General features: G+C 42.2%; 1 protein-coding gene across 2 annotated transcripts in view; it reads right to left on the bottom strand.

The window, feature by feature from the left end:
* LOC121290750 (RCC1 and BTB domain-containing protein 2-like) overlaps positions 1–14,713 on the bottom strand; it is a 71,113-nt gene that overhangs the window by 43,885 nt on the left and 12,515 nt on the right. For both annotated transcript variants that reach the window (XM_041211629.1, XM_041211630.1), the window contains exon 5: positions 14,432–14,590. In XM_041211629.1, coding sequence (XP_041067563.1) covers positions 14,432–14,590 — 159 coding nt within the window. The remainder of the gene's footprint in view (positions 1–14,431; positions 14,591–14,713) is intronic.

Below are 14,713 nucleotides of genomic sequence, written 5' to 3' on the forward strand. Positions count from 1 at the left end.
TATGGCACTGAGTGTTTCACAACAAAGACCTCCACAAGTCAACAAAAGTCCTATTGTACAGAGCTGCTGTACCACACTCCTGTACTGCGGTGAGACCTGGGACAGTGTTAGAGAAATTCCATCAGCAAATCCTCTGACGCATCCTCAGATTCAGTGGGAACACTGTTAAACAAAAGCTAGAGTCCTTCCTGAAGCCAAATCCACAAGCATTCAGGCAAAACTCCTGAAAAATCAATGTCAATGGACTAGACGCCATGTCTGGATGGCTGAAAAGTGTCTACTCTGCCAGATCCTGTTTTCTCAACTCTCAAATGGCTAGCTTTCTGGGGAGGACAATGAAAATGCTTCAAAGACACTCTGATGCTCTCAGAAGCATGGCAGCATTGGCATTAATGACTGAGAGGAGTTTGTTACCAATCATTCAAAATGGCAACAACTTGTCCATCAATCTGTATCACGCTTTGAGGTACATCTTAATGATGAGGCAAAGCAGCAGTAGCGGAGGACAGAAAAGGAAGCAAATTCTGCACTCTGGATCCCACTAACTCTGGGGGAAGTTGGACCTTTACAAGCTGGATGAGTTGCATCTAAACAGAGCCTGGGCTAATGTCCTTGCAGGATGGTTTGCCAATCTTGTTTGGGAGGGTTTAAATTAACTTGGCAAGGGTATGGGAGCTAGGATGTAGCATTCGAAAGAATAAACAAGGTGATCAAAGGTGTGGGGAAGCAGATAGCACTAGAGTAAGAAGTAGTAAGGTATTAGATGGTGGTCCGACTAAGACGTAATGCGATAAGGTCTAAAGTAAGTTTACAGTGCATGTATGTAAACACACAAGTGTGGTAAATAAGGTGCAAATAGCCACAGAATGTGATGTTATGGCGATAATGAAGACTTGTCTTGAAAAAAGGCAGGACTACACAATAAATATTCCTGGTTATCAGGTGTTCAGGAAAGAAAGGAGGTGGGGTGGCTGTAATGATTTAGGAGAACACTACAGTGCAACCGAAGCCACAGCTCTCTATAGATGAAAGAGATAGAGAGTAAGATGAAGCAGAAAAAAGGGGGCATAACAGATGTCAAGTTAATAACACAAGGGAGAACCAGGCTAAATATAGAAAGTTCAGAAGGGATGTGGGAAAAAAAATGAGAAGCAACGAGAGAATATGAAAAGATACTGGCACTTAACATAAAAGGTAATCCAAAAGTCTTCTATAAACACATAAATAGTAAAGAGGTAGAAAATGGAAGAGTGGGACAATTAGGGACCAAATAGGGGACCTTCGCTTGGAGGCAGACAGCATGGCTGTGGTACTAAATGAGCATCTGTCTATATCAAGGAAGAAGTTATAGTTAACCAGGAGATTAGAGAAGCATGTAGCATGGATAATACAGTGATCATGGGTGACTTCAATCTGCATATAGACTGGGCAAACCAAATCAGGAGTAATGCTGTACAGGACGAGTTTCTGGAGTGTGTCAGAGGTGGTTTTCTAGAGCAGTATGTTGAGGAACTAACTAAAGAACAGGCTATTTTAGATCTCGTATTATGTAACAAGAAAGGGCTAATTAATAATCTTGTTGTAAAGAACCTTTGGGATGAGTGACCATTATATGATAGAATTTTACATTATGTTTGAAAGCAATCTGAAGCCAGGCTGTCAAATTTCAACAAAGTAATTATGAAAGTATGAGGGGCAAATTGGCAGAGGTGGATCGGAAAAAATACATTAAAAAGTATGCTGGTATCTTGGCAATGGATAGTCTTTAAGGAATTATTACATAGTTTACAGCAACTATACTTTCCTTCAAAGCACAAAAGTCCAAAATGAAAAGTCAGTCAACTATGGCTAACAAAGTTAGTTAAGAATTGTATAGAATTAACTAAAGGCCTATAAAATTGCTAGAAATAGTAGCAAATCTGAGGATTGGGAGCATTTTAGAATACAACAAAGGAGGACCAAGAAACTGATAAAGAAAGGAAGAATAGAATATGAATGTCAACCAGCAAAAAGAACAAAAACGGCCTGCAAAAGCTTCTACACATACATAAAAAGTAAACTTTTGACTAAGACAAATGTAGGTCCATTTCAGGCAGAGTCAAGAGAATTTATAATGGAGAATAGAGAAATGGCAGAGAAACTAAGTGAAATATTTTGTGTCTGTCTTCGCTGAGGAAGATATAAGAAATCTCCCAGAATTAGAGATCCAAAGGACTAGGCAGAATGAGGAATTGAAAGAAATTAGTATTAGTAAGAAGGTTGTGTTGGAGAAATTAATGGAACTGAAGGTTGATAAGTCCCTGGGCCCAATATTCTACATCCCAGGGTGCTAAAGAGCTACCTATGGAGATAGTGGACGCATTGGTGATCATCTTCCAAATTTTTATAAATTCTGGAACAGTTCCTAGAGATTGGAAGGTAGTAAATGTCACAGAATCACACAGTGCAGAAGAGGCCCTTCAGCCCATTGAGTCTGCACCAAAACATGAGGAACACCTGACCTACCTAGCTAATCCCATTTACCAGCACTTGGTCCATAGCCTTGAATGTTACGACATGCCAAGTACTCATCCAGGTACTTTTAAAAGGATGTGAGGCAACCCACCTCCACCACCCTCCCAGGCAACGCATTCCAGACTGGCACCACACTCTGGGTAAAAAAGTTTTTCCTCATTTCCCCCCTAAACCTCCTGCCCCTCACCTTGAACTTATGTCCCCTCGCGACTGACCCTTCAACTAAGGGGAACACTGCTCCCTATCCACTCCCCTCAATCTTGTACACCTCGAGCAGGTCGCCCCTCAGTCTTCTCTGCTCCAAAGAAAACAACCCAAGTCTGTCCAACCTCTCTTCATAACTTAAATGTTTCATCCCAGGCAACATCCTGGTGAATCTCCTCTGCACCCCGTCCAGTACAATCACATCCTTCCTATAATGTGGCGACCAGAACTGCACACAGTTCTCCAGCTGTGGCCTCATCAAGGTTCTATACAACTCCAACATGACCTGCCTACTTTTGTAATCTATGCCTCGATTGATAAAGGTAAATGTCCCATATGCCTTTTTCACCACCCCACTAACATGCCCCTCCGCCTTCAGAGATCTATGGACACACACGTCAAGGTTCCTTCATTCCTCAGAACTTCTTAGTGTCTTGCCGTTCATTGAATACTTCCTTGTCAAATTACTCCTTCCAAAGTGTATCACCTCACACTTTTCAGGGTTAAATGCTATCTGCCACTTATGTGCCCATTTGACCATCCCAGCTATATCTTCCTGTAGCCCAAGACACTCAACCTCACTGTTAACCACCCGGCCAATCTTTGTGTCATCCGCAAACATACTAATCCTACCCCCCACATAGTCACCTATTTCAATTATATAAATGACGAATAATAGGGGACCCAGCACAGATCCCTGTGGTACGCCAATAGACACTGGCTTCCAATCACTAAAGCATCCTCTGTCATTACCCTCTGTCTCCTACAACCAAGCCAATTTTGAATTCACCTTATCAAATTACCCTGTATCCCATGTGCATTTGCCTTCTTTATAAGTTTCCCATGTGGGACCTTGTCAAAGGCTTTGCTGAAATCCATATAAACTACATCAATTGCACTACCCACATCAACACACCTGGTTACCTCCTCAAAAAATTCAATCAAATTTGTTAGGCATGACCTCCTTCTGACAAAGCCATACTGGCTATCCTTGATCAAACCTTGCCTCTCCAAGTGGAGATAGATTCTCTCCTTCAGAATTTTCTCCAATAGTTTCCCTACCACTGACATGAGACTCACTGACCTGTAGTTCCCTGGCTTATCTCTATAACCCTTCTTAAATAGCGGAACCACATTAGCTGTTCTCCAGTCCTCTGGCACCTCCCCCGTGGCCAGAGAGGAATTAAAAATTTGGGTCAGAGCCCCTGTGATCTCCTCCCTTGCCTCCCTCAGCAGTCTGGGACACAAATCATCCGGACCTGGAGATTTGTCCCCTTTTATGCCTGCCGACACCTCCAATACCTTGTCACTCTCTATATCAATTTGCTTAAGAACCTCGCAGTCTCTCTCCCAGAGTTCGATACCTTCATCCTCACTCTCTTGGGTGAAGACGGGTGTGAAGTTTTCGTTCGACACTCTATCGATGTCCTCTGGCTCCACCCATAGATTTCCCCCTTGGTCCCTTATGGGCCGTACTCTTTCCCTGGTTATCCACTTCTCATTGATATACTTATCGAATATCTTGGGATATTCCCTACTTTTACCAGGCAGAACTTTCTTATATCCCCTCTTTGCTCTCCGAATTGCTTTCTTAAGCTCCACCCTGCACTTTCTGTACTCCACTAATGCCTCCGCTGATTTGCTCCCCTTGTACCTGCTAAAAGCCTCTCTTTTCCTTCTCATCATATCCTGAATACCTCTGGTCATCCATGGTTCTCTGGGCTTGTTACTCCTTCCTATCACCCTAGAGGGAACATGTTGAGCTTTACCCTCCCTACTTCCTTTTTGAGCGCCCTCCACTGCTCCTCTGTAGATTTCCCCACAAGTAGCTGTTCCCAGTCTACCTTGGCCAGATCCTGCCTTATTTTACTAAAATCCACTCTCCCCCAATCCAAAACATTATTTTGCAACTTGTCAATTTCTTTGTCCATAAATTGTAACATGTTGTGGTCACTATCACTAAAATGCTCCCCACCACCACCTCAGCCACCTGTCCGGCTTCATTCCCCAGAATTAGGTCCAGCACTGCGCCGTCCCTTGTTGGACCCTTTACATATTGACCTAAAACGTTCTCCTGTACTCATTTCAAGAACTCCACTCCATCCAAGCCCTTAACACTATGTCTATCCCAATTAATGTTGGGAACGTTGAAATCACCTAATATAATTACCCTATTGTTATTGTTTTTACACACCTCTGCAAATTGCGCACATATTTGCTCCTTAATTTCCCACTGACTATCTGGGGGTCTATAATAAACACCTAACAATGCGGCTGCCCCTTTTTTATTCCTAAGCTCTACCCACAAAGCTTCATTTGATGCCCCCTCCAAGATATCATCTCTCCTTACTGCAGTAACTGACTTCTCGGCTAATAATGCAATGTCTCCTCCTCTTTTACCCCTTCCCCTGTCTCGCCTGAAGGTTCTATATCCCGGAATGTTGGGCTGCCAATCCTGCCCCTCCCTCAACCACATCTCAGTGATGGCTACAATATCACAATTCCACGTGTCAATCCTCACCCTTAACTCATCCGTTTTACCTGTAATGGTCCTGGCATTAAAGTTGAGGCCATCCAGCCTTGCTTTACTCCCTTGAAACTTAATGCAGCTGTACTCCCTCTGATTTGATTGTTTTACTGTATTTCTGTGTCCCCTCCCCCTGCTGAATTAGTTTAAACTCCTCCCAACAGCATTAGCAAGCCCGCCCGCTCTGGTTCAGATGTAGACTGTCCTGCTTGTACAGGTCCCACCTTCCCCAGAAACAGTCCCAGTGATCTAGGAATCTAAAACCCTCCCTCCTGCACCAACTCTTAACCCATGTATTCATCTGCGCTATTCTCCTATTTCTGAGCTCAGTAGCACCGGGAGTAATCCAGAGATTACAAGCTGAGGGGTCTTGCTTTTTTGTCTACTGCCTAAGTCCTTGAATTCTTGATGCAAGTCCTCATCCCTCTTTCTACCTATATCATTGGTACCAACATGTACCATGACCTCTGCCTTATCACCCTCCCCCTTCAGGATGCCCTGCAGCCGTTCAGTGACATCCTGGTGTCCCCCCACTATTTAAGAAGGAAGGGAGAGAGAACACAGAGAATTACAGACCTGTCAGCCTTACATCAGTAGTAGGGAAAATGCTAGAATCTACAATAAAGGATGTGATAAATGGACACTTGGATAATAATGATCTGACTGGTCATAGTCAACATGGATTTATGAATGGAAAATCACATTTAACAAACTTGTTGGAGCTTTTTGAGGATGTTATGATCAGAATTTATAAGGGGGAGTCGGTGGACATAGCATACTTGGATTTTCAGAAGGCATTTGACAAAGTCCCCCCACAGGAGGTTGGTTAGCAAAATTAAAGCACATGGGATAGGAGGTAATATACTGCATGGATTAAGGGTTGGCTAACGGACTGAAAACAGAGTAGGAATAAACGGGTCATTCTTTCATCGGCAGGCAGTGACTAGTGGGGTACCGCAAGGATCAGTACTTGGGCCCCAGCTGTTCACAATATATATCAATGATTTGGGTGTGGGAACCAAATGTAACATTTCCAAATTTACAGATGACACAAAGTTAGGTGAGAATGTGTGTTGTGAGGAAGATGCAAAGTGTTTCAAAAGGATTTGGACAGACTTAATGAGTGTGCGAGAACATGGTAGATGGAATATAATGTGAAAAAATGTGAAGTTATCCACTTTGGTAGAAGGAACAGATATGCAGAGTATTTCTTAAATGACAAGAGGTTGGAAAGTGTAGATGTACCAAGGGTACATCTTGTCAATAAATCACTGAAGGCTAACATGCAGGTGCAGCAGCATTTGGGAAGGCTAATGGTATGTTAGCCTTTATCACAAGAGGATTTGAGTACAGGGATAGCGAGGTCCTGCTTCAATTGTATAGAACCTTGGTTAGACTGCACCTGGAGAAGTGTGTGCAGTTTTGGTTCCCTTACTTTAGGCAGGACATTACTGCCATTGAGGGAGTGCAACAAAGGTTCACCAGACTTATGCCCAGGATGGTGGGACTGTCCTATGAGGAGAGATTGGGGAAACTGGGCCTGTATTCTCTAGAGTTCCAAAGAATGAGAATTGATCTCATTGAAGCCTACAAAATACTTAAAAGGGACATACAGGATAGATGCAGGTAAGATGCTTCCCCTGGTTGGGTAGTCTAGAACCAAGGTTCCAAATACAAATCATATTGGAGTCTAAACTTTATCTCTGTTTCTCTATCCACAGATGCTGCCAGTCCTGCTGAGTTTTACCAGCTTTTTTTGATTTTATTTTAGATTTCCAGAATCTGCAGTATTTTGCTTTTACAATAAAAGGACTGGCTGTACTTAAAGTTGTCAAGTCACCAGGACGACATGCAATACATCCGAAGATGCTGAGGGAAAAAAGGGTGGAAATTGCAGAGGTACCTTGCGTAAACTTCCAGTCTTCCTTAGGTATGCGGGTGGTGCCAGTGGACTGGAGAACTGCAAATGTTAGATTCGTGTTCAGAAAAAAGTAAAAGGATATATCAAGCAGCTACAGGCCAATTAGTTCAACCTTGGCACCACGGAACCATAGAAAAATTACGGCACAGCAAGAGGCTGACCGAAAAAGAAAAAAGTTTAAAAACCAGCCACCCATTTTAATCCCGCCTTCCAGCACCTTGCCCGTCACCTTGAAGGTTACAGCACTTCAGGTGCAGATCTAAGTACCTTTTAAATGAGTTCAGTGTTTCTGTCTCCACCACCAAGCCAGACGGCGAATTCCAGACACGCACCATCCTCTGGGTGAAGAATTTTTTCCTCATGTCCCCTCTAATTCTCCAACAATCACCTTAAATCTGTGCCTCCAGCTAAGTGACCCCTCAGCTGGGAAAAAGGGTTTTTCCTGTCTACCCTTATACAGGCCACTCAATCTTGTACACTTCAATTAAGTCACCCCTCAGATTCCTCTCTTCTAAGGAAAACAAGCGTAGCCTATCCAATCTTTCTTCATTGCTGCAATTTTCAAGCCGTGGCAACATTCTTGTAAATCTCCTCTGTACTCTCCAGAGCAATTATGTCCTTCCTGTAATGTGGTGACCAGAACTGTACACAAAATTCCAGCTGTAGCCTAACCAGCGTTTTATATAGTTCCAGCATTTCATCCCTGTTTTTGTATTCAATACCTTGCCCAATAAAGCATTCCATATGCTTTTTTTACTATTTAATCCACCTGCCCTGTCACCTTCAGGGACCTGTGGACAAGCACTGCAATGTCCTTGTTCAGAAAAAAGTAAAACGATATATCCAGCAACTACAGGCCAATTAGTTTAATCTCGGTATCATTTTCTCTACCCCTCTCAATATCCTCCCTTTTATTGTGTATTCCCTAAGTTTGTTTGCATTACCTCACACTTCTCTGGATTGAATTCCATTTGCCACTTTTAACCCACTCAACCAAACCATCAATATCCTTCCGGAGGCAATAACTGTCCTCTTCACTATCGATTACACGGCCAAATCTGCAAATTTCCCAATCACGCCTCCAAATCATTAATATATACAACAAATAGCAAGGGACTCAACACTGAGTAGTGGGTAAAATTTGAGAAGGCAAAATTACCAGTCATTTAGACAAGTGTGGATTAATTAGAGAAAGCCAGCATGAATACGTTAAAGGCAAATAGTGTTTAACTAACTTGACTGATTTTCTTGGTGCAGTAATAAAGATCGTTGATGAGGATAAGGCAGTTGATGTGGTGTTTATGTACTTCCAAAAGGCCTTTGATAAAGCGCCGCATAATATACTTGCCAACAAAGTTGGATACGAAGTTGGCTGACTGACAATTGTTTTTGGACTGAAGAAAGATTATGCAGCAGGGTTCCCCACGATCTGTGGTAAGAATGCTGTTTTTCTTGATATATATTGATGACTTTGACTTGTGTGTGCAGAGCACAATTTCAAGCTTATCACAATATACAAAACTTGGACGCCTTGTGAACTGATAAGAGATAGCGACAGACTTCAAGGGGCTATGGATAGGTTGGTGCAATGGGCAGACATGAGGCAAAGGAAATTTAATGCAGAGATTTGTGAAGAGGTGCATTTTGGTAGGAAGACAGAAGAGAGGCAATACAAAATAAAGGGTACAATTCTAAAGGGAATGCAAGAACAGAGGCATCTGGAGGTATATATGCACAAATCGTTGAAGGTGGCACGGGAAGTTAAAAGGCACCCAGGATCCTGGGCATTATAAACAGAGACATAAAGTACAAAAGCAAGGAAGTTATGATGAACCTTTATAATAATCTGGTTCGACCTCAACTGGAATATTGTGTCACTTTCTGGACATCACACTTTTGTTATGAAATCCATTCTTTCTGCGTCTGTGTGCTATGTAAACTTGCTGCCTGTGGAGACTAACATTTAAAGCACAGGATGTTCCACTGCTTGTTACATTTGTTCCTGCCTAGTAACAAGGGCTGGACCCTCCTGGAATGCTTAGATAGGTCCCCAGATCAGTCGGAGCCTGATTGGGACCTGAATGTTGAAGGGTACGTGACGTTTAGGAAAGCCAGGAAGCTAGGGAAAGGTGGAGGGGTGCCTCTGTCATTTAATGATGGTATTAGCACATTAGAGAGGGATGACCTGAATTCAAGAAACCAGGATGGAGAAGTGGTTTTGGGTTGTGATGAGAAATGATAAAGGCAAGAAGTCACTTGTGGGAGTGGTGTACAGGACCCCTAATTGTAACTACATGGTAGGACAGAGTATAAAAGAAGAGTTAGTGGAAGCTTGACAGAAAAGTACAAAAATAATCATGGGAGATTTTAACCTACCTATGGACTGGAAAAATCAGATGGGCAAGGGTAGCGTAGATAAGGAGTTCATAGAATGTTTTCGGGATAATTTCTTACAACAGTGCTTTTTGGAACCAACCAGAGAGCAGGTTATACGGGACCTTGTATTGTGCAATGAGATAGGATGAATTGATAAACTCACAGTGAAGGCACCTCGAGGTAGCAGCAATCATAATATGATTGAATTTTACATTCAGCTTGAGTTTGAGAAGAGAAGGGTGGGTTAAATAAAGACAATTATGAGGGCACAAAAGCAGAGCTAGCTAAAGTGAACTGGCAATTGAGTTTAAGGGATAGGTCAATGGAGATCCAGTGGCAGACATTTAAGGGGATATTTCAGAATAGACAGAATAGAGAAGGAACATATCTTTTTATTTCTGTTGGACTGTGGCTTTAAATTACACTGTGGCTTTAAAAACTACCATGGATGCAGTTGAAAGACATGTTCACTGGAACAGGATGAGGAATATCTACAATGTTGCTATCCTGGAACATAGGGTACCATAAGAGAACAGGATGGTGCCAGAAAGGAGTAAGGAGTTCTGGACTAGGGGGAACTGCCTAACGACAGCATTTTAATTTGCTCCTGTTCAGCAGACTAGGTTTTTTGTGTGGTAACAGTACAGGCAGTAGCGCTCCTGGCTGCAAAGAGGGAAGACTTGAAACCTCTCTCTCCTGTGTTTGTAAGATGCCAGCAATTCTGCCATAATAATTAGCTGGCTATCCCTCACATCTCTGTAACCTGCTTTCTCTGAAACCCGTCAGGAAGAAAAGGGGAAAAAAATCACCGGAAAAGACATTGAAAAGCAATTTTTTCAACCAGTGAACCATGGACTGAAAGTGCTGGGAGACCACCTCGTGTCATCCACAACAAACTGCAAGGAATTTGGATGACATCAGTCAAAATCAACCCATCTAATCCTGCAATCCAGATTGGTGCTATTGGACTGTTTTATTTCACTGTTAAAATGCACGTTTTGTGGTGTGTGTGTGTGTTGCACACGCGCGTGCGCGGGTTTAAGAAGGGGTAGAGTTAAAGTTATAGAGTTAGAAGTTAGCAGTTCATATTTTCTTTTGTCGCTAGTTAAAGACAAATTGCTCAATAAACAGTTATTTACTTATTAAGTTTACAACAAACCTGGTGTTCGTATTCTGTTAACCTATATTAAACAGTTAGGTAGAATTGGGGCAATCTGGTAGTTTGGTCAAACTTTTCACATTTGTCGCGGCTCAGGGAACAGTGGGGCTTGATATTACTGCGCACAATCCCCAGTGAGTCATGACAAAGTTTAAGGGCTCGTCCGGGATATTTTGGAACAAAAGACAACTACTATTTGGGTGTAGATTTATTAAATAATAAGAAAGCTGAAATGAAACACCAGGTTTGTACAATCAAAAATAAGGCGGCACTGGGAACTGCTAATGCTTTCCTGCAAGTGGAAGAGATGTCCCTGATGATTTTAGGAGGGATCCAAAAGCTAGGTTAATCAAATTAGCAAGTAAATTGAGAGTAGGATTGTCTGCCAAAGATAAGAAGGCAGAAGAGTTAATTGAAGAGTTAGCACAGCATTTAAAACTGGAAGGAATACCTGGGAAACTGAGTTCTCCAAGGGGTGATATATTAGAATGGGCTAAAATTCAGTTGCAAATAAAAAATTTGGAACTAGAGGCAGCAGAAAGAGAAAGGGCATTCCAAAGGGAATTAGAAATGGCAGGGTTAGAAAAGGAGGAAAGAAAAAAAGAGAGATACAGAGAATTCCAGCTTAGAACGCTGGCAGTTATAAAAGAGACATAAGGAGGTGAGGCAGGACTTATTCTTTATTTAATTTGAGAAGATAGCTGAACAGGTGAATTGGCCAAAGGAAAACTGGACATTGGCCATACAGAGCAAATTAACAGGTAGAGCACAGGAAATTTATGTTTCACTGTCAGAGGAGGTTTCTAGGGATTATGATGTGGTGAAAAAGGCCATTTGTGTGCAGATGAGTTGGTCCCCGAAGCATACAGACAAGTTTTGAAATTTAAGGAAACAGTCTGGGCAAACTTACACTGAATTTGAAAGGCTTAAGCAAAATAGTTTTCAGTTGGATACGAGTATGAGGAGTTTGAAACTATCTATTAAGTTCTCAGAGAGACCATTCTCTTGGAAGAATTTAAGAACTCCCTACCTTCTGATATAAGAACCCATGTGGAAGACCAAAGGGTTGCGACTGCTAGACAGGCAGCAGTAATGGATGACGCTTATGAGCTGATCCATAAAACTAAACCTTAACCCCCATAAATTTGAACAGGATAGAAAGTGGGAGAGTGAAAGGAAGGCAAATAGCCAGGGTAAAGAATGGATGGCTGGAAATACCTTGAGCTCTCCTCCTCAGATCAGGAAGTACTGAGGGTGGAAGTGAAACTCAAAGGCCTAAGTGTTTCCACTGTAATAAAGTGGGACATATTCATTCAGAATGCTGGAAGTTGCGAAAGAAAACCATGGGACTTACTGGAGTTCGTAAGAGTGATTCTGAAAAGGGAACTCAAAAAGAAAATACCACAGATCAAATTGTAGCTTTAACTACAAATAAGGGTCTGGAGGTAATCACTGCTGTGAATGCAGGGCAAGTGAATAAGGTAGATAAGAGATAAAGAGCTTTTGCCTAAAGGGAAGATAACCCCTTTTTCATCAAGTGATGCAGGTAAACCTTAAACTATATTAAAGGGACCCAGGAGCTACTCAAACTCTTTTGCTAGAGAAGGACCTAGTTTTCCTTCCAGAGAGTTCAATGAAAGTTAAAGTATTGGTAAACGGGATAAGTGGAGAGTATATCCCAGTTCCATTGTACAAAGTGCAATTGGAATGTGATTTGTTGTCTGGATCGGTGGTTGTAGGAATGGTTAAGGAATTACCCGTGGATGGAGTTAATTAACAGAGGACAACTAAGAAAAAAGTAAGGAGGGAGAAGATTAAATATGTGGTTAAACTAGTCAGTAATATAAAAGAAGATTGCAAGAATTTTTTTTAGATATATAAAGGGTAAGAGAGCGACAAAAGTGGACATTGGGCCGCTGGAAAATGACAATGGAGAAGTAGTAGTGGGAAACAAAGAAATGGCGGAGGAACTGAATAGGTACTTTGCGTCAGTCTTCACGGTGGAAGACATGAGCGACATCCCCAAAGTTCAAGAGAGTCGGGAGGGGCAGAGGTGAGTATGGTGGCCATTACCAAGGAAAACTGAAAGGTCTGAAGGTGGATAAATCTCCTGGACCAGATGGATTACACCCCAGAGTTCTGAAGGAGATAGCTGAAGAGATAGTGGAGGCGTTAGTAGTGATCTTTCAGGAATCACTAGAGTCAGGGAGGGTCCCAGAGGACTGGAAAATTGCTAATGTAACCCCCCTGTTTAAGAAGGGAGTGAGGCAAAAGATGGGAAATTACAGGCCGATTAGCCTGACCTCAGTCGTTGGTAAGATTTTAGAGTCCATTATTAAGGATGAGATTTCAGAATACTTGGAAATGCATGGTAAAATTGGGCAAAGTCAGCATGGTTTCATCAAGGGGAGGTCATGCCTGACAAATCTGTTAGAATTCTTTGAGGAGGTAACGAGTAAGTTAGATAAAGGAGAGCCAATGGATGTTATCTACTTGGACTTCCAGAAGGCCTTTGACAAGGTGCCGCACAGGAGGCTGCTCAGTAAGATAAGAGCCCATAGTGTTAGAGGCAAGGTACTAGCATGGATAGAAGATTGGCTGTCTGGCAGGAGGCAGAGTGGGGATAAGGGGGTCCTTCTCAGGATGGCGGCTGGTGACTAGTGGAATTCCGCAGGGGTCAGTGTTGGGACTACAACTTTTCACTTTATACATTAATGATTTACATGAAGGAACTGAGGGCATCCTGGCTAAGTTTGCAGATGATACAAAGATAGGTGGAGGGACAGGTAGTGTTGAGGAGGCAGGGAAGCTGCAGAAGGATTTGGACAGGTTAGGAGAATGGGCAAAGAAGTGGCAGATGGAATACAACGTGGGGAAATGTGAGGTCATGCACTTTGGTAGGAAGAATAGAGGCATAGACTATTTTCTAAATGGGGAGAGAATTCAGAAATCTGGAGTGCAAATGGACTTGGGAGTCCTAGTCCAGGATTCTCTTAAGGTTAACTTGCAGGTTGAGTCGGTAGTTAGTAAGGCAAATGCAATGCTGGCATTTATTTCGAGAGGACTAGAATATAAAAGCAGGGATGTGCTGCTGAGGCTTTATAAGGCTCTGGTCAGACCACATTTAGAATATTGTGAGCAGTATTGGGCCCGGTATCTCAGGAAGGATGTGTTGGCCCTGAAGAGGGTCCAGAGGAGATTCATGAGAATGATCCCAGGAATGAAAGGCTTAACAATATGACGAATGTTTGAGGACTCTGGGTCTATACTCGAAGGTAGGTGGCAAACTGTTTACTCATATTTATACTGAATTATTAACCAAGTACCCAGAACAATGCTGAAATCTTTTGATATTTTATTATATCTTAAAAATCTTCCACCAAGTTTATTATACAGCAACTATAAACAGTATTTTAAAATGCACATTTCAGGCATTACGTTTCCCCTGAAGGTTCAACATTCAGCAGGGCACCATTTAGTGCCCCCAACATCAGCCACCTGATTGCACAGCCTTGCACAACAGTTTTAGCCTGCAGCACCATACACAAGAAATATGACATCAGAAAGTGATCTGAGTCAGCAAGCAGACACTCCTTGGAAATGCTGATGGTTGTCAAGTATGAAGAAATTCAGTAACATAAGTCCTACTAGTATATAATAATGACTGTTAACATTTTAACTTAAGATTAAACATGCAGTTTACCCTTGCTAATCACATAACATTGCTCACCTCTCCATTATCCAGCACTGCCATGGAAGATGACTGACCACATGCAATGGTGCTGACCACTTTATTTTGTAAGCAACTGGTCACTCTTCGTGGTGTTGGTTGATTAGAAGTAGATCCTGATCCAACTTGTCCACAGTTATTATAACCCCAGGCATAAACCTATCATAAAATGTGTAATAAATCCATTAACAAAAAGAGGGGCCAGTTCTCAGTTTAAATACTTAAGAATCAGGAACAGAATTTTTATCAGTTTGGTTCAATAAAAGCAGTAGAAGCATTAGG

Source organism: Carcharodon carcharias, chromosome 18 (assembly GCF_017639515.1).
Source record: "Carcharodon carcharias isolate sCarCar2 chromosome 18, sCarCar2.pri, whole genome shotgun sequence".
Lineage (NCBI taxonomy): Eukaryota > Metazoa > Chordata > Chondrichthyes > Lamniformes > Lamnidae > Carcharodon > Carcharodon carcharias.